At 40.5% G+C, this 24,514-nt stretch overlaps 1 protein-coding gene across 1 annotated transcript in view; it reads left to right on the top strand.

The window, feature by feature from the left end:
* Nucleotides 1-231: 231 nt before the first annotated feature.
* Nucleotides 232-24,514, top strand: part of TMX3 (thioredoxin-related transmembrane protein 3) — a 39,805-nt gene continuing 15,522 nt past the window's right edge. The window contains 11 exon segments of the mRNA XM_015408433.1: nucleotides 232-286; nucleotides 2,661-2,715; nucleotides 5,850-5,889; nucleotides 7,312-7,435; nucleotides 7,794-7,839; nucleotides 9,108-9,188; nucleotides 13,061-13,160; nucleotides 17,103-17,180; nucleotides 20,536-20,602; nucleotides 21,641-21,739; nucleotides 22,817-22,881. Of these exon segments, the coding sequence (XP_015263919.1) occupies nucleotides 241-286; nucleotides 2,661-2,715; nucleotides 5,850-5,889; nucleotides 7,312-7,435; nucleotides 7,794-7,839; nucleotides 9,108-9,188; nucleotides 13,061-13,160; nucleotides 17,103-17,180; nucleotides 20,536-20,602; nucleotides 21,641-21,739; nucleotides 22,817-22,881 (801 nt within the window). The 5' untranslated portion in view covers nucleotides 232-240.

Here is a 24,514-nt window from a genome sequence, read left to right on the forward strand (position 1 = left end):
CCCCCCCCTCCACCCCCCCCCAGTTTGCGGTCTACGGAAGGAGCCGGTGGAGTGGGGAACCCGCTGCCTCCTCCTTGCCTCCAAGCGAGAGCAAGGCAGGGATTACTGACAGCGAGTCCGTTGCTTAGCAACTACTCCCCCTTCACCGGCCGGAGCGCCTGCGCTGTTCGGGGGGGCGGGGTTAGAGGGCTGTTTCCCCTTCCGGAGGGTCGCTGGCTGGCGGTGCCGGTTCCTGCCAGTATGGTAGCCACGGAAAGAGCGCGGCGTAGCCTTTTGTGGGCAACTGGTATGGGCGGGGAGGGGAAACGGAGGCGGCGGCGTTGGGTCGGCGGGATGAGAGCAGCCCTGCGGGGGGGAGGGGTGTGTGCAGTGGAGCGGATGGTTGAGGTGGGCGGGGGCGCTTGGTTTCCGACTTGACCTGGGGGGGGGGGGAGAAGGTGTAGCTTGCTGGAGACCTCTACCCTTTGGGGGGGGGGCGGCTTGGAGAAGCAGCTTCTTTAGATTTGTCCGTGTCGTAGCCCGTGATGATGTCTGTATGTGATGGGAGCGGGGAGTTAGCAAAGAGCTAGCAAGGAAGCAGGTGTGAGGTGCAGCATTTCAAAGCACTATTTAGTGAATTCCCCAAGTCACAATTCACTGGTGAGATTGATAATGATGATAAACTCAAGATCCGTTTAAGTGTCCTCAAGCTGCCGGGAGTATATTTTTAGCTGTGCATGAAAAGATGCTTTAATGCCACTTTTAACTGAATCAGCATTGGTTATGAACTGGTAGGTCTTGGTCATCCGTTTCTTTGGATGGTACTCAAAACTTTTTGTACTCTTTTGTTGACAGTGCCTTTGTAGGAGAGACTTGTTTACTGCGGGTCTTAGTTTGATACGTGGAGGTCATTAAACAGGGAGATTGTGAATTCCCATGCACATATATGCAACATGTGGGGGTGGGCTATATATTAATATTTTTTGTTTGTTTTGTATTCTTCATATGTGCATGTGTACCTGCGGGTGTGTGTGCACCTAGGAGTCATGGCGACCTCTGGTGATGGACCCCTACTGGGGACTTGGAGGATATTCAAAGAGGTGACTGAATAAAGCCTGTCCCTGCCTCCTGACTGCTGGTATTCCAAGGAGGTCTCCCATCCAAGTACTTGCCAGGGTTGGCTTTGCTTAACTTCCAAGATCGGGCTTGCCTGGGCTATCCAGATTAGGGAGCTATATGTTAATCTTGTTATACTCTCCTCCTACTTGGTTTCCTCCTTGTGTAATAACAGAGTTATAGTGCACGTCATCTCGGATTTTCACTTCAAAGACAGTAGAGTTGTCATAAGCCATTATTTATTAGCCTTGTTATTACCTCTGCCCAAACAGTGTGAGGTTAATGGTCTCTCTATTACCCAACCTGCAATATGGGTAAGTAATGTAGAGGCTGTATTTTTATTTTTGAAAGCTTAGAAAGCAGAGTTTTGACAAGTAAAAGTGCATAAATACATATAAAGTGAGTTCTAGAGAGGAGGCACACACTATGTAAATAAATACAAATAATAACAGTGTATAATCATTATTAACCAAGGCCATTTTTGATATAAGAAATGTAGAACACCAACGATGTTTCCTGTGACTCATTTCTTTACCATGTTTCATGATATCCCCTAGTTTTATTCACTGTTCATACTTGAAATACATTGAGATGTCCTGTGATGAACAAATACCATTCTTGCCTTACTTAATAAATTCAATACCAATACACATGGTCCACTGCAACTTTAAAAAATTCATCTCTTAAGGATAAAAGAATCTGTATTGTTTCTGCAATATTCCAGAAGACTGGAATTTGGAAAGTGTACCTCTTGTACCATTTATGATACCATTTGTGACACAGCAATTTGTCACACTGCTTGGGAGGTGGGATGTAAGTCTATGCAAACACAGCTCTGCTGAAGTCTGAATTGTTCTGCATGAGAGGGAAAAAAACAGTGTCAAAGAAAATAGAAACGTCCTTCAATCAGTGAAAAATATTTTTTTAAGAAAACCGTACCAAGAGCCATTTTCCAAAAGATTATTTGGGGGGAAAACACCTTACATGGCTGAAGAAAGCGAGGGGGAAATAATTGAGTGTGTGGACTAGGGCTGCAGGAAGTGAGCTTGAGTAACAATGAATTGGAGCAAAGGCTGAGTTCTTCCAGTAGAGTGATGCCTCAAAAGACCAATGTCTCTCCTGAAGGGTTTTTTTTTGCTACCAAGTTACAACTGACTGATGTCAGCTGTAGAGTTTTCACAGCAAGAGACATTCAGAGGTGGATTGCTGTTGCCTGCCTCTGCATAGCAACCCTGTGTCACAACTGTGGGCTTCTTTGGTGATCTCCTATCCAAATACTAACCAAGCCTGACCCCGCTTAGCTTTTGAGATCTGACGAGATCAGGCTAGGCTGGGCTATCTAGGTCAGGCTCCTGCAGTATAGAAACATGGACTTTATTTTGAGGTGCATTAGAAGTCATTGAGTTGGAGAGAGCATCTACTTAGCGGTACTGTGTGGAAGCTAATTCTGGGGGTTGTGAGGATGGATCAGATAAGAGATGAACAAGCACTGTATGCTTTGTTGTATGTTATAGACAAGGATTTCTTTTTCTTTTTCTCTCCTGTTCCTCCCTTATCCTGGGCAGTTGCTGCATTTATCCTAGCTGTAAATGCGTCTTTTGTGGAAGACTTAGATGACTCGTAAGTATGCTTTTTTTTTTGAATTTTTTCACAAGTCAGTGTGTTCAACCTTTCCAGTCTTGGCTCTCATTTTTTTTAATGCACAGGCAGCAGCAGGGCACCTACTGAGCTGCAAGCACATTACAGGAAGTCAGGTAACAGAGGAGAAGGCAGTTTTGTGATGTTGCTGGTAGTAACATATATGGAACATTGGAGGATAGGCTAGCTGTGGGGCAGGGGGAGGAGAAAGAAGGCAGAGGAGAGCTTTTGTGGAGAAAGGGGCCGCAAACCTGTCACTGTTGAAAAGAATCTTTAGCACTGAATGATCCTGCTGGTCCTCTGTGTGCATACAAAGAGAGGCAGAAGTCCTTGCATGTGTTCTAGCAGCAGGTCCTTCCAAAAACCAGTTTGACATAGCTTGATAGGACTATGACTTATTGTGGGTTGATGATCACTGGATTAAGTGCTTGTTTGCATTTATTATCTAAAGGAGTGTTTTCTGTACATAGTTTTAATGAGAGGTGTTTTATATGCAAGTATATGGTAGTTTACTAAGGCTGCAGTCTGGGTAATTCTTTACTGGGAGTAAGCCCCATTGAATAAAATGGGGCTTACTTCCAAGAAGACCTGTTTAGGATTTCTTCCTAATACCTCTGCATGGGGCAGAATGGGCCTGGGGTCCTGTTCACATACTTTGCACATTTTGGCCTTTTGTGCAGTGGGTACTGAAACTCCCAAGAGCATACCTAGGGGCTCCTACACAAATTATTAATTTGAACTTGTATGCAGTCCATTGAGTAGTCACAGGCAATGCTCCCTCTAAGCTGTGGAGTCTTGTGAGCTAAAATTCTACTTTGTGAGCTCTTGGCATTAAAGTTGTGAGCGGGAGATTTGGCTCCTGCATCAATTAGTTTGCTCTGGAGCCCTCCTTCCTGAGCTAAGACAAAAATGTGTGAGCCAGAGGCTAAAAAACTGTGAGCTAGCTCACACTAACTCAGTTTAGAGGGAAAACTGGTCACAGGTGTCTAAAAATAGTGTGATAATTCCTTTATTTCCCTGTTAACACTTAGTGTCTTGTCTCCGTCTCTAACTTTCTTGATTACATCTACTGAAACAAAATAGTCCCAAACAATTTTATGCTTATTTTACAAGCTGTTGAAGTATTGGCTTTCACCAATTTTCACAGTGTTGGTTAAACAATAAAATAGAAGCTTAAAAGGCAATGAGTTGTATCCAAACTCCTACAAGTGGAAGAAGTTTGCAGAGGTGCGTTTTTCCTGCCTTCCCCTTCCCTGAGCAGTCCCATGGAACATTGGGTGCTCCACAAATAAGAGAACTGTGCTAACAGAGGCCTTGACAAGTTTTCTTTGGACCAAGGCGCTCAGATACATCCATACCAAATGCAACTTTTTCTCTGTTCTATTAAGCCAGTTTAATGTTGCGTCTAAGTTATAGATGGAGTTCCCAACTGATTGAGAAAAATGTTCTGTCCCTTTAAAAGAGGGATTTTATTTAATGGGATGTTATTAGAGGGATATTGTTTAATGGGATGTTATTTATCAGGTGATGTTATTTACCTCAACAAGCTTCAACAGGCCGTTTCCACATGGTAGGTGGCGGCAGCATCTTCATCTACTCAATTACTGCTGATTTCAGACAGTATTCCTGGTAAAGACCTGCTAAATCTGATGTACTGGGAAAAGAGAAATTAAGCAAGGTGTTATTAACATACTGGCTTAAGTCTGTGTGTCCAGATCTCTAGAATAACCTGGATTTCTCTACACTAGATTCCAGATAGCTCACTTCCTCTTCTGTTGTTATTATGACACTGAAACCCAGGATGCTTTTAACACACATTGTGTAATACACTTTAGCAATTGTAAGGTATTGTTAAGAAACAAATTAAGTTTTAGCTTGATGACTAAATACAACTTATTTGTTTTTCTGATTTTTAAAAAGTTTTGTGGCCTTAAAATATCCAAAATTTTTACAACTATTGCCCAGACATACAGTGCTTAGAAACGTACTTTGATTTTCCAAAAGAAAACTGTAGTTATTGGGTTCAATATCCTGTGCTTGTTTGATGGACCTAAAATGTTTCAGTTAAGCCCTGGGTATGTTTCTTAGAAACGCTGCTGTGTGAGTAGCAATCCTTGAAGGAAAACTCCATGGCTTTGTGGATTCCCTGATCAGTTAGTCTCATAGGATATGACTGAAATTGTGGTATCAAACTCCTGCCTTCTAGTACTATGTTACACTGCAGAAATATTAAAGCATCAAAAGTACACCTTGTTGCTCTGCATTGTTGTTGTAAAGAATTTGGCATACACATAGTTTTCTTGTGTGTTTCTAATGAAGATATGTCTGAATTATCTGCAGTTGGAACCATCTCACATCTTATGTAGTAGTATATGCCATTAGGTGTATAAACATTGTGTATATGTTGGGTGCTGGTGGTGGGTTGATCAGTTTCAGTTCCCCTGTAATTGACTTGTGTCATGCATTGTTATGTTCATACAATCCATTTTTTACATATATACAACAATATATACTAACAATGTAGTGTAACGTATGAATTTGTTCTTAGAATCAGTTAAAGAATAGAAGAGGTGGATGCTGAAAGCTACATGAATACATCAATAAAATAAGAATATGGTAGTTGAATTGCTCTCTGATTTGATTTATATGTGGGTGGTAGAAAGATACACTTTGGCAAACTATTTTTCATCTTTAATCATTTGATTTTTGAAACATTATATGCTTGGAAAGCAGTGCCCTCTGAGACCAACTCGGTTAGATCTCTTCTAGCCTAAGTCCTCTTTATTTGATTAATGTTATTGTGATGTTATTTTTGGGCTGATCTCCTGCTTAGTATCATTTTTTCTTTCATTGTTCCTTAATTAAAAGTGGATGTCAATTTTTTAAAATTATCATTGTGGCTAAAATGAACATGGGACTATGCATAAGTACCTGTTTTCAATTTAGGCACCATAAAATATTAACATTGTATTATTATTGGTATCTTTTCAGCAGTGAGATATATGAGGGTCATCAGCAGTATGGAAACTGTGTTCTGTCTCTTATAAACAAAGTCCATCTCCGCTAGAAACACTCCAGTGTTATACATATTTCATTGGATTTTTATTTTTTTAAAGGTTTAAAGAAAACCGTAAAAATGACATTTGGCTTGTAGATGTGAGTATGAAGATCCAAGACTTGCTTAAAAATATGCAGTTCAACCATGTTTATATTAGCTCTCTGGGAAAGCTTTAAAAATACAACTACAAATTCTTCTTACTGTATGCTAAATGTAGTGATGTCCTTTTGAACGGTAGAGAAATCTGACATTGTAGGGTGGGTGCACTGTCTTAATTGTGGTGATCTAGAAATTTAAGTTGCTTATTGTAAAAGAAATAATGAAATTGGTAACTGCATTCTGAAATGCTCCTTGAGCATAATAGTTTGATAATAAAAGGCAATATTTTAGAAGATTTATGTATATGAAACAGTATGCATTTATTTTAGCTGGTTGTAATTTTTTGTACAAATAGTGTTAATTGTTTTGTGTATTTATAAGTGTTCTTTGATCTGTATATATTTTAAGGGTTATTCCTACAAAATGAGTTTTTCGGGTATAATACAACTAAGGCTAATGAGGAAATTCCAACTGGCAACCAACAGAAGAATAGATAAATGTTTCTGTATGTGGGAGACTTAAAGATTAAGATGGAGAACATAATCCAGCTCTAATTATACTAGGTTAGGTGCTATTCCAGGAATAATCCTGGAGCAACTAGGAATAATCCTCTAGAGCAGCAATGTGGAGCCCTAAGGCATTAGAAAGTCAGAATATTAGATGTATCTATAGTGTGATTAAAGTAACATTTTCTCAATTTTTTTTAAAAAGGTGAGAGACCTGGAAAAAGTATGGTGAAGAGCAAAGGGAATTATCAGGCTTATGGAAGTTAGCAATATAATATAGAAAAGTGGCTGATGGAGTAGATTTCACATTTAGGTCGCAGTCACACACACACTCTAAATAATCCACTTTCAGTGCACTTTCCAACTGGATTTTACTGTGCGAATTGGCAAAATCCAGTTGGAAAGTGGATTGAAAGTGGATTATTTAGTGTATGTGACTGCAGCCTTAGTGGTTTAGAAAAAGAGAATAGGGAAACCTTTGCTATCTTTTTGCACCATATCATAAGGTACTCTTTTAAATAAATTTGGAAGGCAGAAATGCTTCTGTGCACATCCAGGTTTGAGTGCAGAACATTTAGGACAGTATGATTGCCAGAAGAATAGATACAGACAAATTGTTACAGGAATATTAGGCTATCCTGCTTGCAGTAGAGGATGACTGAAATGTGTTCGACCCAGGTGGTACTCAATCCTGTCCTTCGATGAAACTGTGTTAATATTGCCATCCTTTCCATTCTGCTTTGCTAGGGAGCCAAGGGTTATGCTATTAGTCTCTGTTGTTTTTCTTAGGTACTTAAATAGGGAAGTTGAACTTGCAGAAGAGTAAAAGAAATTGTTGTCTATAGAAGTTCCAGATGCATGTGTGACAGATTGTTTACAGATTCCACATCCTGCTTATTTTTGGCTTTTTCTCAGTTTTATGCACCTTGGTGTGGTCATTGCAAGAAACTGGAGCCTGTGTGGAATGAAGTTGGTAAAGAAATGAAAAGCATTGGATCTCCAGTTAAAGTTGGAAAGATGGATGCCACTTCGTATTCTAGTAAGTACACTATTCTAGGAATAGTCTCTTGCTCTCTGTGCAATCATTCATAATTGTTAAAAAAGCTAACTGTATCCAAAATATAAATGCAATGGAAATTAACTATACAACACAGTAAAGGAACCAGCAAGATCTCTGGTCTGTATATAATCTTGATAGGAAATATAAACTGAATATATCAAAATTGACTTTATCTGATGTCTTCTTCCTCTAGAAATAGGATTATAAAAGTAGCAGTTTTAAAATGTCGAATGTTTGAAGCTGGGTACTATGTTTGCATTCAGAAAGGATATCAGTAAAATGTTTTGGATTTTTTGAACTGTGGCACAATTGTAAAGTACATTCCTGTCTTCTATAGGTATTGCATCTGAGTTTGGAGTTCGAGGCTATCCAACAATTAAGCTGTAAGTTTAGCTTTCTGGAGTTGTATATTAATATGCTGGTGGCTTGTTACCATCTTGCTACATACTTTAAAAATCCTCCTACACTTTTGGGGTTGTAACGGACTCAGGAGGCATTAAAATATGTAAAGCCACAATATGCTGTTTTGTACTTCATGTATTCTTGTATGCTAAAGTGCTTAAATCATTCTATTATATCTAAGTCCCCTTTCCTGCTGTTTGCAGAGTTCTTGTGTTGATAGGTTTATGTGTGCATTTTTAATTTGTGGTTTGGTTAAAAGGGCTTGGGAGAAAGAGAAATGGGGGAAGATGAAATATTGTATGCTCAAGTGCAAACTACAAGTGTTAACAAAAGATTAATAGATGTCACATACATTTTAAATAATAGACTCCATTTTGTGAGTTCTGGGCTTTTAGTGAATTTGAAATGAGTAATAAAAGCTCTTTGAAATGCAATATCTTGCTGTGTAAAATCCCTGTAAAACATGGCTTCTGGCATCTTAAAATGCTACTGCATAAATGCTATAAAAAAACCTTAGGTTCCCAAGACTACTGTTCTGAACTGGACCTTGGTAGTATTCTTCTGCAGCGCTGCTCATGTACATTTCCTCAGCAAGGAGGTGTAGTTCCTTTTTCTGTTGTTTACTGTGGGTATAGCACTGGCTTTTTGTGTATCTTTTGGAGCAAGAACAATTTTATTTTGGTTAGGGCTAGGGTAAAAACCCTATTTTTAACTTGATGCCAGAATTATGCAGATATGTTATTGTGGAGGGGAAAGAAAGTGGAGGATGAAAAGCTTGATTACTGAAATGTCTTCTGCAAGTATTTGCAAAATAGCTTTAGCCGAGCTGACAAATAGAAAAGCCAAGAGTGAGTTGGGCTCAAACCAAGTGCTCCTTGCCATAGCTCAATAACTTATGGAACCAAGTGTTCTGATCCTCTGATGTCTGCTGGATTACATCCAGTGTTCTCTCCTCTCCTGCCCTCCCTTCTCACATAACAGCTGATTAGTCCTGTGAAAAGCTGCATTGCTGCTTCCTGCCCCTTCCTACCAAGCAATAATGGTTTTGAAAAAAAATTCTACTTTTGTTAAATTTTAGAATGCAGCTGATCCCTACTTGTGTCTTTAGCCACTGATTACTTCTTGTGTATGAGATGGCATTTGTCTTTTATTGAATGTGCTGAAGAAATAGTAACACTTGTAGTACTCAGCCAGCCTTCATTAAAATTGAGACATGGCCAACCAAGATGTTTAACTATCTGTTATTTAGGCTGAAGGGTGACTTGGCATACAACTATAGAGGATCTAGGACCAAAGATGACATCATTGAGTTTGCAAACAGAGTAGCAGGGTAAGTATTTATGCACTTTCTCCAGTTTGGGGGAGGAGTTGTGCTTAAATGCAGGTCAAGAGAAGGATGAGGGCAAGTCAGCTCCCAGAACTGGTATAGTTCAGTGTACTCACTGGTATCATTTGTTATTAGGGAAATACAAATGGGAAGCCATGAGAGGGGAAATCCCTCTCCCCTGCAGGTCCACACCACCTGTCCTTTTGATTACCCCACTACCGAATTCTCTTCCTTCTCACCCTGCCTCTTCCAGTGTACTTCTCTTGTCTATTACCATTCCCCCCCCTTTCCCCTCTCCTGCTGGTCCATGTGATCTCCACCAGCCAGGTAATGGGGGTGGGATGGAGCTGGAGCAGAAAGAATGCCCGATGCACTTTCTGGTCCAAGCCTCTCTCCCCCAGCCACTGCCTGTCAGCTGATAGGGAGGGGCTGAGCTAAGAGCAGAAAGTATGTGAGACATGCTTTCATCTTCAAGGCCAGCATTCCCCTGTCATCTGTCCAACAATGAGAGAGGGGCAAGTTTGGAGTAGTAAGGGCACAAAGGAAGTTCTGTTCTAAGCCCCTCCCCTACCTCCCAGCTGGCCCAGTTCCTCTTCTTTTCTGTCTCTCCTGCTCCGCTGCTGCTGTTGTGTCCTCTTCCCTACTATCTCACTCTCCTTTCCCTTCCACTTCATTTTCTTGCCCCATCAGCAACTTGGGAGTTGGGTAAGATTCATTCTCTCTCTCTCATTCTCTCTCTCTCTCAAAAAGACTTTTCAAATTTTTAAGCAAAGTTGGGAATTTCCCAGATTTGTAGAAAAAATCTCATTATCTGTTCATTGCCCCATTGGGCAGATTTTTTTAATCTGCACTGTGGGAGCTGTGTTCATTATTAGATACAAAAGTGAAAAAGAGAGATGGTATGAAATGATATTTTGACTTTAAAAATATTATGTTGCCATGATAATGTTGCCAAGCATGTTTGGGCCCTTTAGCTCATTGCAGCTGATAGACTGCTTACCTCCCCTTCCCAGTTTTAGCCTTATTCTTGTGAATTCCTCTGCACTCTCCAGTTTCTTATGGTATTTTGAACTGCTCATATTGCTAAACTCATCAATTCTTCTTACCTGAAGAGAGTTCTGATTAGGTATGTGGATTTGTCACTACAAAGCAGCTTGATTTATTAAGATCTCATTAGTCTATATGAGCATTATTCCAAGGTCAACCCCTTGTAATGCTGTCAGAGAGAAGGGTTGGATTTAATCTTTTATTTCAATCCAGGATACTAGCTAGAAGTGGGTTTTTGATTAAACCTACACAGTACATAAATTAATCAACAGTTCTTGATGAACTGTTTGTTTACAACATAACTTTTCTTCAGACTTTTAAGAATGTAAGAGAAGCCAATGTTGGATCAGGCCAACACTCTGTCACACAGTGGCCAAAAATACCAGGTGCCACCAGGAGGTCCATCAGTGGAGCCAGGACAATTTATCTAATTTGAAGCAACTCGCTCTTGTGTGTTATAAGATGAGACTAGGGATGGGCATGTACTGGGAAAATAGTGATTCATGGTTAATTTGATTACACAAACCACGAACTTTCACAAACTTTTCCCATTTCCCAAACTGGTTTGTGGTTCATTCATTTTGTGAGTTTGGCAGGTAGTAGAACAGCCCCCTCGCACGTTAGAGACACCAGACTCACAGGGAGTCTTCTGCAAGCTCTCCTCCACCTGCCCTCCAAGTTTGGTGAAGATTGGATTTGGGAAATCTGAGTTATAGCCTCAAAGCAGGTGCTCCCAGGAAAGCTCAGTTCTAGCCTCCCCTTAAATCAGCCATGCAGCAAACAGTTCTTCTTAACTCGCTCTCACACAATAACTAACTCCTCTCTCTTCCTGCTGCAAAGTGAAAGCAGCTGAGTCAGGGTGTGGTATATGTATATACACAATCTGCTGCCATAGAGCTGGATAGGAACTCCATGGTTGGCTGCCAGAGCTGCCAATCAAACTATGGACAACTGCTATGGGTGTTTCTAGGGGTCTTCACAAGTCTACCCCCAGCGTTGCCTAGGAATTGATTGTATCGGTGCCAGGCTGTGTGGAGGACAAATCATTCTAATGAACCAAACAAACCTCCACAGAAAAAAAGGCAGTTCATTTTTGTATTTGGGAACAAAGCAACCAAACAAACTACTTTAAAATGACCCACAAACTGCGGTTCATTTCTCAGTCTATGCCCATCCCTAGATGAAACCTGGTTGAATATGACTTATGTTGAATCTCTAAAATGTGACTGATACAGTATGCTACAGGGGTGCCATGGCTCCTGATTACCCTTTTCCTGGCACCTGCCAATGTTTTCAGAAAGTAGGTGGGACTTTTTCCAAGTAGGCTGGCCATTAGATATATGATTGGTCAAAAAGTTGCTTTGGCAGCAGCTGCCACCACAGCACAAGGATCTTCACTGATGGAACTGGAGGTGTGTGCAAGAAATATTTTTGAACAATATGCTCGTTTTAATCGGCATCCTGTTAAAGCGAGGTTTTGCCTGAAATGTTGACAAATTACTATTAGAGTTACACATGACTCATTCTGTCACATTTTGAAGTTGGCTTTGCCTTCTTTGGCAGTCATTTTGTGTCAGAATTCCAAAGGGTACCCACAGGCTAAAAGAGGTTGGGGACCCTTGTTGTAGTGGTTATAATGTCAGACTAGGATTTGGGAGACTCACATTGAATCTCCACTATGTTGTGGCAGCTTACTGGGTAATTTTGGGGCAATTGCTCAGTATAGCCTACCTCATAAGGTGATCATTTGGAAGAAAGCAGAACAACATTGTAAGATGCTTTGAATTCCCATTATGGAGAGAAGTAGGGTATAATTATTTAGATAAACAGTTTGATTTGTTAATTTACTACAGAGTATTTTTTAAAAATACCAGATATAATTAATATTTAACATTTAATATAACCTTTAAATGTTTTCAAATTTATTATTTATTTGCAGTCCATTAACAGGAGAAAACTTAGGTCAATCCACTTAATATGTTATTAACATGGAACTGTTCTGGTCATTATAGCAATTACTTAAGGAACACATAGCATTCATTGTAATCAATTCCTATAAGTGTTCATAATTTTTTTTTTTTAAAAAAACAGCTGTCATAGAAGGAAATATTGGGGTGAATCACTCCTGTGCACATGATAAAATTACCACTTAACATTCCTCATTAAGTCTTTAAAGTGCTTCTACCTGGACTCCAGTAGTGATGCAACTATAGAATATGGTTACTGAACTAGTATGAGCAGGAAGGATGATGTAACATTTGTTAACAGTTCTTCAAGGCTAATGTCTTAGAAAAACACCTATCAACATTTATTTTCTTTAAATTCTTAGTTTGCTAAGTCAACAAAAGCACTTTATTGAAAATCAGAATACTAATGGTTTCGATAAAGCCAGCTGGTATTAATTCTTTTGCATTTCCATCTGACACCTGAAATTGCTCAAATTTTAAATGAAAATGGGGCTTTTCAATGAATAACATTCTAGTATGTATGCTATTTAGTTGATGCTTTAAAAAATGACTGTACAACCTTTTTGATCCCTTTCATGTTCAGCTTTCATGGGATCCATATTGAGAGTAATTTTACCTTAACTTGCCGGAGAACCTAGATAGATTGATCCAGCTGCAGTGTTTTGTTGTAGTGTTAGTCCAGCCATTGAGGAGAAGATTGAAGTTCAAACAACATTCTAACTGAAAAATCCTGTTAGTACTATAGCAGGAGATAATTTGTAGGAGCACATGATCAGTACTGGAGTGTGAGCTCAGGAAATGAAGTCAGGAAACTTTTTTTTCCCTTGCTCACATTGCTCTGTATCTTTCCGTGTTCTTCAGGCCTGTTATCCGAACTCTCCCTAGCCAGCAGATGTTTGAACATGTACAGAAGAGGCACCGGGTACTTTTTGTGTACGTTGGTGGGGAATCACCATTAAAGGTTTGAAAGTTTGCTAAATGTATATTTTTTTTCCTTTTGCTCATTACAAAAGAAGTGTACTTCCTGAAGGTGCCCTACCAGTCCGGACCTCAGTCCTAAATTCTTTTTGACAAGTACGTATAAATATGCTTAAAATTTCAGCTTCATAATGACTGACTTCACAGTAAGTTGAGAGGCAGACAGTGGATATATTTTATGATACTGATGAAATGCAAAAGAAAAGCCAAGTTGACATTAAGATTTTTGAGAAAGAAGACTCTAGCAAACAAATTTGGAAAGATTAGACTGGTAGATTCTGATACAAGATCCCAGAATACAATCCAGACTGTAACAAGAAAGAGAGAGACGGAGATAGAAAGAAAGAAAAATATGATTTGAAAAAGATAGGCTTTTGCAGGGAAATGGGAGACTGGAGAATTATGTTAATACAGAGACACAAATGCAAGTAGCAAAGAGTAGAAGAATCTGTTTGTGTGTGGATGAACATCCTTGGGCAGCCCATTCTGAAGACATAAGGCTGCCACCTAAAAAAGGTGTAACTGGGCCTTTGACATCTTAAGGATAGAATTGTGAGTAGATAGGGAATTGTGAGCAGTGGGATCACAGTAAGTTCTGTCTGGGTCCATAGTGGAGAGGCAGTTCTTCAGTGAGGTGGGCCCCAGCCTGTACAGGACTCTCAAGATCAAATTGAACTGAAAATATTAGCATAACTAAATATTACTGTTCTGGTTGACTTCTGTCAGCAAACAAGCTGCTGTGTTCTGCACTAGTTCCATGAGATGTTTTCTAGGCAGCCATGCTTAAAACTCATTGAAGTAATCTACTGTTGAGGTTACTGTACCATGGATCAGTGTGGCCAGGTGGCTGTGTCCAAGAAGGGGTGTAGCTTTCAAGCTAAATTGGTTGAAAAGACACTCAGCAGCACTGACTTGCTTTTCCGTCTTCAAGGCTGGTCCAAGAATATCCCCTGGATTTAGTAATCCCAAAGGCATCGCACCCAAAGCACCTGCCTCCTTAATCAATGTCACCTCAGTCTTGCTTGAATTCAGCTTCAGCTGGTTCACCCTTCACTAGTTAGCTGTGGCTTCCAGGCATTGCCCAAGGACAGAGAGACAGCAACATTCAGGCAGTTTGTTAAAGTGATACATGAGGTGGCTGTCATCAGCATGATGCCTGACCCCAAACCTACAGTCTCACATACATATTAAACAACATAGGGAACAGTGTTAGCTTTATTCCCATCAAATCAAAGAGAAAACTGGGTTAACTTCTTCCTTAAATTTATTTATTTATTATTTATTTATTTAATTTCTACCCCGCCCTCCCCGCTGAAGCAGGCTCATGGTGGCTTACATAGGATAATAAACAGATAAAACAAATGTATCTAAAAATCACAACAGAATACACATAAAAACATACAAAGTGCTAGTGCTGAATTAAATAGATAAAGGAGTTTTGCCAGTTGTACTACACCAAAGGACATCTATGCTTAGGGGGGTATATTACCTGATTCACCTCCTTGCTGCATCCCTTCTTCCCATATGGTTGTTTGTCCATGTGGGTTCTACAGTCTCCAGTATAGCCTTTTTTGAGGATGATTTCTTATGTGCATAAAATCTGGGAAAAATTTATTTATGTAAAATATTTTTTATGCTGCATTTCCACTCAATTTAGGATCTGCAAGGCAGCGAACAATTAAAAAAACCTAAAACCACCTTCAAAATGCACACACACATATAACTTAAAAACAACCATTAAACGGCTTATGCAAACACAAAGGGTCAGTGCAGGAACATAAAACAGAAAAACTTCACCCACTGATGAAACAGAATGATAACTGAGGAAAAACTGATCTCCTTGGGAAGAGAATTTCATCATTTTGGTGCCGCAGCTGGGAAGGCCATCTTCGAGTTGCCATCCATCTACCTTCAGATGATAGGCGCGCTTATCAATATGACTGTAAGAGTTGACTAGGTGCCTATGAGAGTAGGTGGTATTTAAGGTATGCTGGTCCCAAGACAGCTTTAAAAGGTCAACACTAGTAACTTGAATTGGATCCAGAAGCAAATTAGGAGCCAGTACAGGTGGAACAAGACTGTAGTGACAACCAGTCAGAAGCACACTTAATCCAGTCACACCTGCTATTGTCATTTGCCTATTAATGTCATTTGGCATCTGAAATCACTTTCCAATATATAGGAAAGATGGACTCCCATTCTAGCTGTATCTGAAGAAGTGAGCAGTGACTCATGAAAGATCACATCCTACCACAAATTTTGTTAGTCTTTAAGGGGCTACTGGACTCTTACTGTTTTCTACTGCTACAGACAGACTAACACGGCTACCCATTTTCAGTCACCCATCCCAGTCAGCATTCTGTTGTACTAATTGTAGCTTCTAAACACTCTGCATGGATTGTAGGTTCTAGACACTCTGCATGGATAGTCTCACACAGAGCCCATTGCAGTAGTCTGGTGTAGATGTTACCAAGGCATGCACCATGGTGGCAAGATCGTGGTTGTTGTTTTTTTGCTCAGTAAAGACCACAGCTGTCTAGATCTCTAGTCAAAGCTGGTGAAAAGTGTTCCTGGCTACTGTTGCCACCTGTTTACCAATAGGAGGCCTGGGTCTAGCAGCACTTCTCAGCTATAAACTTGCTAATATAGGGGGGAGTGTAACTCCATGTAGAACAGGAGATGCCTCAATTTCTGTGTCAATCCTTCCACCCACCAGCAGTACCTCTGTTTTGTTGGGATTAAGTTTCAGTTCATCAGCCCTCATCAATCTCAAAACTGCTTTCAGATACTGATTCACAGTTTCCACTATCTCCCTGCGAGCCACTGGAAGTACAAGATAGAGCTCAGTATCATCTCTGTGTTAGTGACAACCCAATCCAAATCTCTGAATGACCAGGGTTTTCATGTAGATGCAAAAAAAATAAAAATAAAAATGAGGGGCATGATGAAAGTATGCAAAACTCCAGAGTCCAAAGAGGCTGAGCAACAGTCCACCAGCACCTACCTATCTTCCAGCTAGGACCAAAACCACTGCAAAAGATGCTGATTCACAGTTTTTACTATCTCCCTGTGAGCCACTGGAAGTACAAGATAGAGCTCAGTATCATCTGTATGTTAGTGACAACCCAATCCAAATCTCTGGATGACCAATGTTTTCATGTAGATGCAAAAAATATATATGAGGGGCAAGATGAAAGTATGCAAAACTCCAGAGCCCAAGAGGCTGAGCAACAGTCCGCCAGCACCACCATCAGAGACCTACCTTCCAGTTAGGACCAAAACCACTGCAAAAAATGCCTGTCAGTCCTAGAGGTGGTCAAGAAGGATACCATGATTGATGGTACTGAGCACTACCAAGAGGTCTAAGAATGTATTTTTCTTTCTATAAGAACAGTATTTTTGTCTTTCAGATAAACAAATCTAGATATTAATGCCTTTAAACAAGGTTTATTTCCCCCCCTGTAATGATCTGAAGGGTCTAAATATGTATTTAATGTATAGTTTAGCAAGTTGGTCCTGATTTTTTGTTTTAGGTACATTAATGATCACTAAACCAACTCTTTTTAATATAGTTAAATATATCAAATATTTTATTTTTCATTGATTTCTGTTCTCTGTGTTCAGTTAATAAATTGTTGGTAGAATGAAGCTTTCTGTTTTGCCTGCAATGCCTTTGCAATATCATATCATGAAGGTGCTATACTTAAAACACTACCTTCACTGGGGGGAAAAATAGAAGTGTTTGTTACATTATTGTGGTTGTCCAAAGAATTTTTTATTAGTTCCCATAGGCAGACTTCATAGTCACGTTGACTTGTTTTTAAAGAAGAACAAATACTTAGCAGTGTACAAATTATGTTGTTCTTCTGGGAATGTTCATGAAGATTGACAAGCTGCTTTAAAATATCTATTTGTATTTCCACAGGAAAAATACATAGAAGTTGCTTCCGAACTAATTGTTTATACATACTTTTTTTCTGCCTCAGAAGAGGTATTACCTGAGGTAAATTTATTTAAGAATACATTTAATTTAACAGTGAACAATCACATGTTTTACTACTGGGTCAGTGGTCTCTTTGTGAAGCAATCACCGCTGATAGCATATGGTGTCAATTTTAAAAGTGGGTTACTTTATTTCCTATGGAAGCTGCACTGGTCAAAGTGAAAAGGAAGTCATAAATGGACACACACAGTTCAAATGCACATAAATGCACACTTATAGTTTGAATCTTTAATTTTCTGTGACCTGCTTTTTTATTGAGTACATATTTAGTAGGACTATTTTATACAATATATATTTACTAGGAGGAAGGCCCGTTGCAGGTATGAATGCAACAGGCGCTAGTGGGTGGCCACAGCCCCGTCCCCTGGCGGCGCGAGTCCTCGTCCCGCGAAGACGGGCAGGGTCGCCCGCAGGGCGCAAGGAGAGGTTGAGCAAACTGGCACAGACAGGGAAGGGGAGGTGGCGGAAACCGGCAGACGGGGGGGCTGAGAAGGAAGGGGACGGGGAGTCAACCGCCTCCCCTACCAGCGGCTCGCTTGGCCTCCCCGCCAAGAGGGAAGGGGAGGGGGTTTAAACCGGAGGCCAGTGAGGGTAGCGGAAGGAGGGCTGGGAGAGGCCCGACGGGCTCCCGGAAGAACTGTCCGCGGCAGCCCCGGGAAGCGCAGCGTGTCCTTTCCGCACCCCAAGGTGAGGCGGAGCATGCCGGCAGGGTACAGGGAAGCTCTCTCCCTGGGCAGTCGGTCGCCTCGTGCTGGGGGATTGCAGTTCTGAGCGCGAGACAGAGAGTCAGCCTACGTTAGAGGCCTGATCTCTGCAGGCGAGCGTGATCACAGCATCAGCAGTTTCAGAGCCTTCAGGGCACCAGCGTAGGGCTCTTTAACCTGGAGCGGTTGGCTGTATCGGAAGCAGGAGCGTCGGACACGTTGGCCTGAGCTGGGGCTGCGGCGGCTGTTCCGGGAGTCGGTAGTGTCCCTCCCCTTTGCTCTTGTTGGGGGCGTCTTGGCAGGAGTCAGTGCGTCGGGGCTATGCGACGCGGCCAATGGAAGGGGGGTGAATGTCCTGACGGGCAGTTCAACCGTCCATACACTGTTGGTGCGCATTGCGTGAGTTTGCGTCTTACAGAATGATATATAAGGGAGAGATACTCTATTTCATAGGCTTTTTCCTTTTTTTCTTATTCCCATATCCTACCCGCTTAAAAAACCCACCATACAACTCCCTCAGAGTCACGTTCTAACCATTAATACGTCTTCATTTGATTATTCATTAATTATTACCCATTCAATCTTCTAACTTCTGTCTTCTATACCTGAAAAGAAAGCTGGACGGGGTTGCCTCTGGTACCGAGGGCTGAAGAGGTAAACCCCTCCAGCAGGAAGGCAATCCCTCCTCCCTGCTGCCAGAGGCTGTGTGACCTGCTTGAAAAGATTCTGTGCTTGGTCTTGTGTGGAGGATAGGCTAGGCTTACAGCTGTTGTGAGGATGGTACTATCAAGTCTCTGTTTCCAGTTGGTGGTTGATGGAGGAAATAGGTAGGCTTAATGTTCTTAATGGGAAGCCAAAGCATGATGAGAATGGATGAGTGTACCTAACTGTGTTTCCCACGTCTGCTATTTGATACAATGTTATGGTGTCTATGAGCTTCACCCTTGGGCTCCCAGTAAGAAAACGAGGCTTCTCTGTTTTCTTCTCCCCTGCCACTAATTAGCAAAAGAATCATGGCAGTGTCTCTACCTTCATAGATCATAGTTCAGTGTATGGTAGTTCAGACTGTTTGAACTGCAACAATGTAGAACCCACATTATAGGCTGTGTAAAAGAGCCCAGGAGAGCCTTTCATTGGCATGGTAACAGCAAACTTCATACTTCACATAGGAACTGGATTTGTCCAGGTGTGTGCTGCTGACAGAGATTAGCTGTCAGTGTATGAAAGCATTCACAGAGCTTCACCTTGGTGTCCTTACGTGTGGCTTTAGCAGACATAGGCTGAAGGCTCTTATTTATATTACTGCTGATTAAAGTTAAGAGACTTCTCACTTTTTTATTATGTAGGGGCACCCAGTGTTGGTGTACAATGCATTTCATTTGAAAAGCTGTACTAAGATGCAGTTAATATTGATAATATTGATAGTCACCCATTTAAAATAATCAACGAAATTAGGTTGTGACAGCTCTTGATCTGTATCTTGATGCCAAGTTCCACATGCTAGTGGCTTGTAACGAGGGCAAGCAAAACTGCAGATACAATTTAGAATGACATTCACCTCAAAAGAGCAGCCCTTGGAGGAAGAGGTCCATAAATATGGAACAGAATAGAATAGCTGTAACATTTAGAATAGAATGATTGGAAAACTAGATATTTTTAAACGGAATGAGCATATGTTGACTTTTTAACACATTTAATAAAAATACTGTTATAAATTTAAAATATTGTTTTGTCCAACTAGAAAAAAAAGCTGCTTTTAACATTCCAGTTGTGGACATGTTTGCACTGGAATAGCCTCCTATTATGGAATATCATTATTTCTTCCGTTGTACTGACATAGGTAACAACACATCTCGGCTGGTTGTATCCTGGTGCAGCAGGATTTAAGCTAAGAGTGCAATTATGTCATAAAGATGGCTACAGTGTGCTTTCCCCCCTGATGTTAAGCACTTAACAAAGGCTTTCAAGACAGAGGTGGCAAGATGGCTCATTATATTTTTGTTCGTTGGCAGTGTAGCTGAGTTGTTTCTATGCCATGGGTATTTTTAGTGACTTCATTATACCTTCACGATTTGGTGCTCTGTGTGAATAGCTGCTGTAATTGTGAACTCCAGGGATTGCCCAGTCTGTGCCACCTTGAGATATCATTTTCTTTGTGTCACCTTTCTTGTTAGTTTTTTAAAATACTTTAAAAACAGAGTCAGGTTATTTCTGTGGAGAATAAAACTGCCAGTCCTACATTTTTTATTTAAAATAACAGTTTTCTTCTCTCAAGAAAAATGCACCTTAATCTTGTACTAGAATGTAATTTCAATTTAATTTTCTTTAGACATGTGAGCAACAGCTTTCTAAAGACATCTGCTGTATATCATCCAACATAGGCTCCAAAACCTGCCATTTGCTTATACCAAGTAGCTCCTTATGCAGTACGCAGCATTTTTCCTTTGCTGAATGCAGCCATTAAGTTGGGGAAAAAGTGAGAAGAAACAATGCTTTGAAATAACTTGAACTGTAAAAACATGAATACTAAGAATGTCTGCATCTTAAAGCTTTTTGGCAACCCACAATCTTGGAATCCACATGTGTGTAGAGTTCTGAGGTATGAGGACAATTTGTTTTTTGTCACTAAAATATTTTTTCTCCTCTTTCAGTATGTGACTCTCCCTGAAATGCCAGCTGTTCTAGTTTTTAAAGATGGAACTTACTTTGCATATGATGGTAGGTTGAGGGTCGTACATATTTGTTGAGGGTATAGTTAGGACTGCCAGGCCTCCTGCTATGGTGCGAGACCTCCTGCCAGCAGCCCTCTTTGCCTGCCATCACTCCAAGAGGCAGTGGAAGGGTGGAAAACCCCCAATGCCAGTGTCATCTGTGCCCCTGCCTCACTTCCAGGGAAGACCAAGAAGTGACATAGGGTAAGTCTAGGAATTGCTGGAAACTCAGTGGGTTTACCATAGAGTTTCCAGCAATTCTTAGAGCTACCCTACATCAGTTCCGGGTATTCCCAGGAAGTGATGTAGTGGTATACAGGGTGCTGCAACCCCCTCCATGTTCCCAACTCTGAGCTTCCCACTACTCATATACCAGAGTACAGTCCTATGATCCTGAAACACGGAGGATTTACTTCTAAACATATAAGGTATTACAATTCTATTTTTTTCTGTAAGAAATCTTCACATAGCCCTTTAAAGAAGTTACTGGGGTAAGCATTGGTAAGACATGTGTTTCTTCTCCTTTTCTGTTTAGAGATGCAAATATGATACCATGTTGTCATGTGTTTCATATATGCCACACAGCTAGGTAGTAGTTGTTGTTGTTACTGTTACCGCCAGAGTCTTACAAGTGTTCTGGAAGTCCAAGACCCCAAGGAAATACCTCAAATAATACATTGGAGTGTACTTCTCTGTCCTTAAATGAAATATTGAGTGTAGTGAACAACCCAGTACCACAAATCCAGCTTTTTCTCTTAATTCTTTCCATGCCCGCTTGTCCTGTTATCAGCCTGGGAATCAGCTTCCTACTTTTATAAAAGTGTGGTACATAAAATTAGTAGAAAGCTTATATAGATTGTTTAATTTAATTTCTGAGGTGTGGTATGCTTTTGTTATATTACCTTAGTTCATAGAATAAAGAGAGAGATTGAACATAATTTCCATTTTTATGAAGGTGTGTAGTTCTGTGGCTGTGGCTTTGAAGAGGGTGTCTTTCGATATTAATGGATAATCGTATCTTCCTCTTTCTGTGCACATAAAAAAGAATATGAAGATGGTGACTTGTCATCCTGGATAAACAGAGAGAGATTCCAGGGATATCTTAATGTAGATGGATTTACACTCTATGAGCTTGGAGACACAGGTAAGATGTTACTGTCTTGAAACTATTATGGTATTTATGGAACATATTTCTGTGTTTAAATTAACACACTTTAAAAGGATTTGGTTTTCTTAATATTGTGGCTGAGATCCTTAAAAGGCTATGTGTGAATAGAAACAGCTGCCACCCATCACCTTTCTTTGCCCTATGAGATGAAAATTTATATATCTAATTGCCAACAGTACCCTATATGTGGATACTTATTTCCGCAGATAGAGGCATACTTCCCCCAAACATGTTTTTCTGCAAACTTGGTTGAACCCCCCCCCCCGGTTTGCAAAAACTCTGACAACTTAAAAAAAATACATTGGGGGTTTAAATTCCCTTAAAATCTCACAAGCACAGGCAACGCAGGTGCAGTGATGGTGAGGGCAGGATAAACGGTAGTGTGGCGAGAAAGAGGAACAACTGCCCACCATGCCATCAGAAGAGGAGCTGTACCCGCCATGGAGGGAAACAGATGTGGTAAGCATTCACTGTGCTTCGAGTCCTTTTGGGGGGCATAGTCTCAAACATAGAATTAGTGAGGGAATATATCTGTGAGTTTCTCACGGGTTTCCACTTGTCCTCATATAATTTAAACTTCTTAAACTAACTACCTGTGGCTTAAACTCCTCTCCAATTCATGGCATCGCCCCATAGGCTGACAATTTCAGCTCTGCAGTTCTCACCATATTTTAAAATGCTAAAGAATCCCAGGGCTGCTGTAACACGTTCTTTTTTTCTTTTCTTTTTTTTAATGTATATGTTAGACCATATGTAGGTCCACAAATATGACAGGTACAGTATGGAGAACTGAAATTATCTACCTAACCAAAATTACTTTCCTTCAGTGGTCTGATTAAGTTTTAATCTTCTCTCTGTGAGCACTTTCCTAGTGTAATTCAGGATCTTTATGTTTAGTGCTTACAGCTGAGCAGAGTTTTACGTTTAATGGATTTAATTTTAAAGTATATATTGTTGCTGACAAGTCCTTCTTAGGGATAAGAATCAGATACGCTATTTCGAAAAAAAGTATGTTATTTAAAGAAATTGTGTTGCTTCTTTCTCTTGTTTTAGGCAAACTTGTGGCGATTGCAGTTATTGATGATAAGAATTTTTCCGCTGAACATACTAGGTAAGTTGTTATCTGTGTTAAAAATCAACAGGAATACAGCAGAATAATTTTTAATGAAATATCAAGGAACACTTATGTAGTCAGAATGCTGTCAAGCACTCGTGTAGCACCAAACAGCAAAATGGCTACAGTAGATGCAAGATATCTGTATGCCCATTCAGCCAGCTGACCTAACGTAACTCAAAGGATCATGTTGGGGGAAAAGGCAGCAGCAATGAAAGCAAGGAATTTCATTACCTAGCCCATTCTGTGTGGGAAGTTTACTAAGATAGCAAGCAGATCCTCAACCTTTTAGAGTCTGTGGGTGCCTTTGGAATTCTGATGCAGGATGGAGAGCCAACCACAAAACATCAGGGAGTGAGGTTATACATTAACTCTAATAGTAACTTTTCAAGATTTCAGGCAGAACCTGTGTTTAACAGGATACCTTTAAAAAAGAACATATTGTGATAAAATATTTTCTTGTATATATACACAGGCTACCTTCAGTCACTCAATGAAAATTCTTGTGCTATGGTGGCAGCTGCTCCCTAAGCAATATTTTTTTAGAAGTCAGCTCAGCCATCAGATCTGCAGTGGCCAGTCAGAAGCCCTCCTGGGCAAAAGCCCCATCTGGTCCCACCCACTTTCTAAAAGCTCTTGGTTGGTGCCAGGAAAGGTGTTGCTGGGCACCATGACTCCTCCTAGTGTGGTGACATTAGAGACCCTTGGTGGGATAGCTCAAAGAGAGATCAAAAGAGGAAGCTGCTTTAAAAAAAACACAAAAAACAAAACAAAAGAGGAAGCTGCATAGAGCCAAAATGGGTGTGAGAAATGAGCTGTAACAGTGTATGCTGTAGGAACACCTCAAGATCTGAAGCTGAGCGGAAGCTGGAGTGAGGTTGGCAAAGCCTTTGGTTTCTTCCAGATGTGGTAAAAGGTGGGAAATTCAGGTGAAGTCAGAGGCAGGCTCCTCCAGTGGTCAGATACTTGACTTGGGGAGTATGTACAGTGTGGGAGATTATGATTATTAATAATCAAAATTATTAAAAGGCTGCTTTTGTGACATCACCTAGAATGAAGCAAAAAGTACAAATCTTAGGACTGCTGGTATCATCAGAACTTTGCTTCTAAAACTGATGTCATGAGGGCTTCTTTTGTGAAGAGAAATGCAAAAAAGCAACAGAGTACTGGGTTTGAAAAGCCCTTGATTGAACCCAGACATTTGGGACATTGCTTTGAGCAGCGCCTAATTGACACAGTCCCATTTTTGCACTGTGACTGGACTTAATCCAGGCTGGGCAGTTTTGTGCCAGTTTGCCCTTGTGCCTGCTCACCTCCATTGTTTTGTATATGGTCCAAGAATGCATCAGGAGCCTAGCTTTTGAGTGGCACCTAGTAAGCTGTCGATGTCCTAGGGGAGTCGGGCAGAGATGGAAGTCAACAAAATGGAGGTTTTTACAGGATCAGGCAGTGATCAAGATGTGGAATGCCTAATCCCACCATAAAGTTAATTCAGTTAGAAAATCACAGCATATATTGCTTAATACATGGATACATGTTACACAACTTACAACTTTTAATTTTGTTATGCATTTACTATATCTTTATCTTGTCCTTTTAAAATCTCAGGGTTCTCTTCACCCCTTTTATCTCCACAT

The sequence above is a fragment of the Gekko japonicus genome, unplaced genomic scaffold (genome assembly GCF_001447785.1).
Source record: "Gekko japonicus isolate JY-2015 unplaced genomic scaffold, Gekko_japonicus_V1.1 scaffold837, whole genome shotgun sequence".
NCBI classification, from domain to species: Eukaryota; Metazoa; Chordata; class Lepidosauria; order Squamata; family Gekkonidae; genus Gekko; species Gekko japonicus.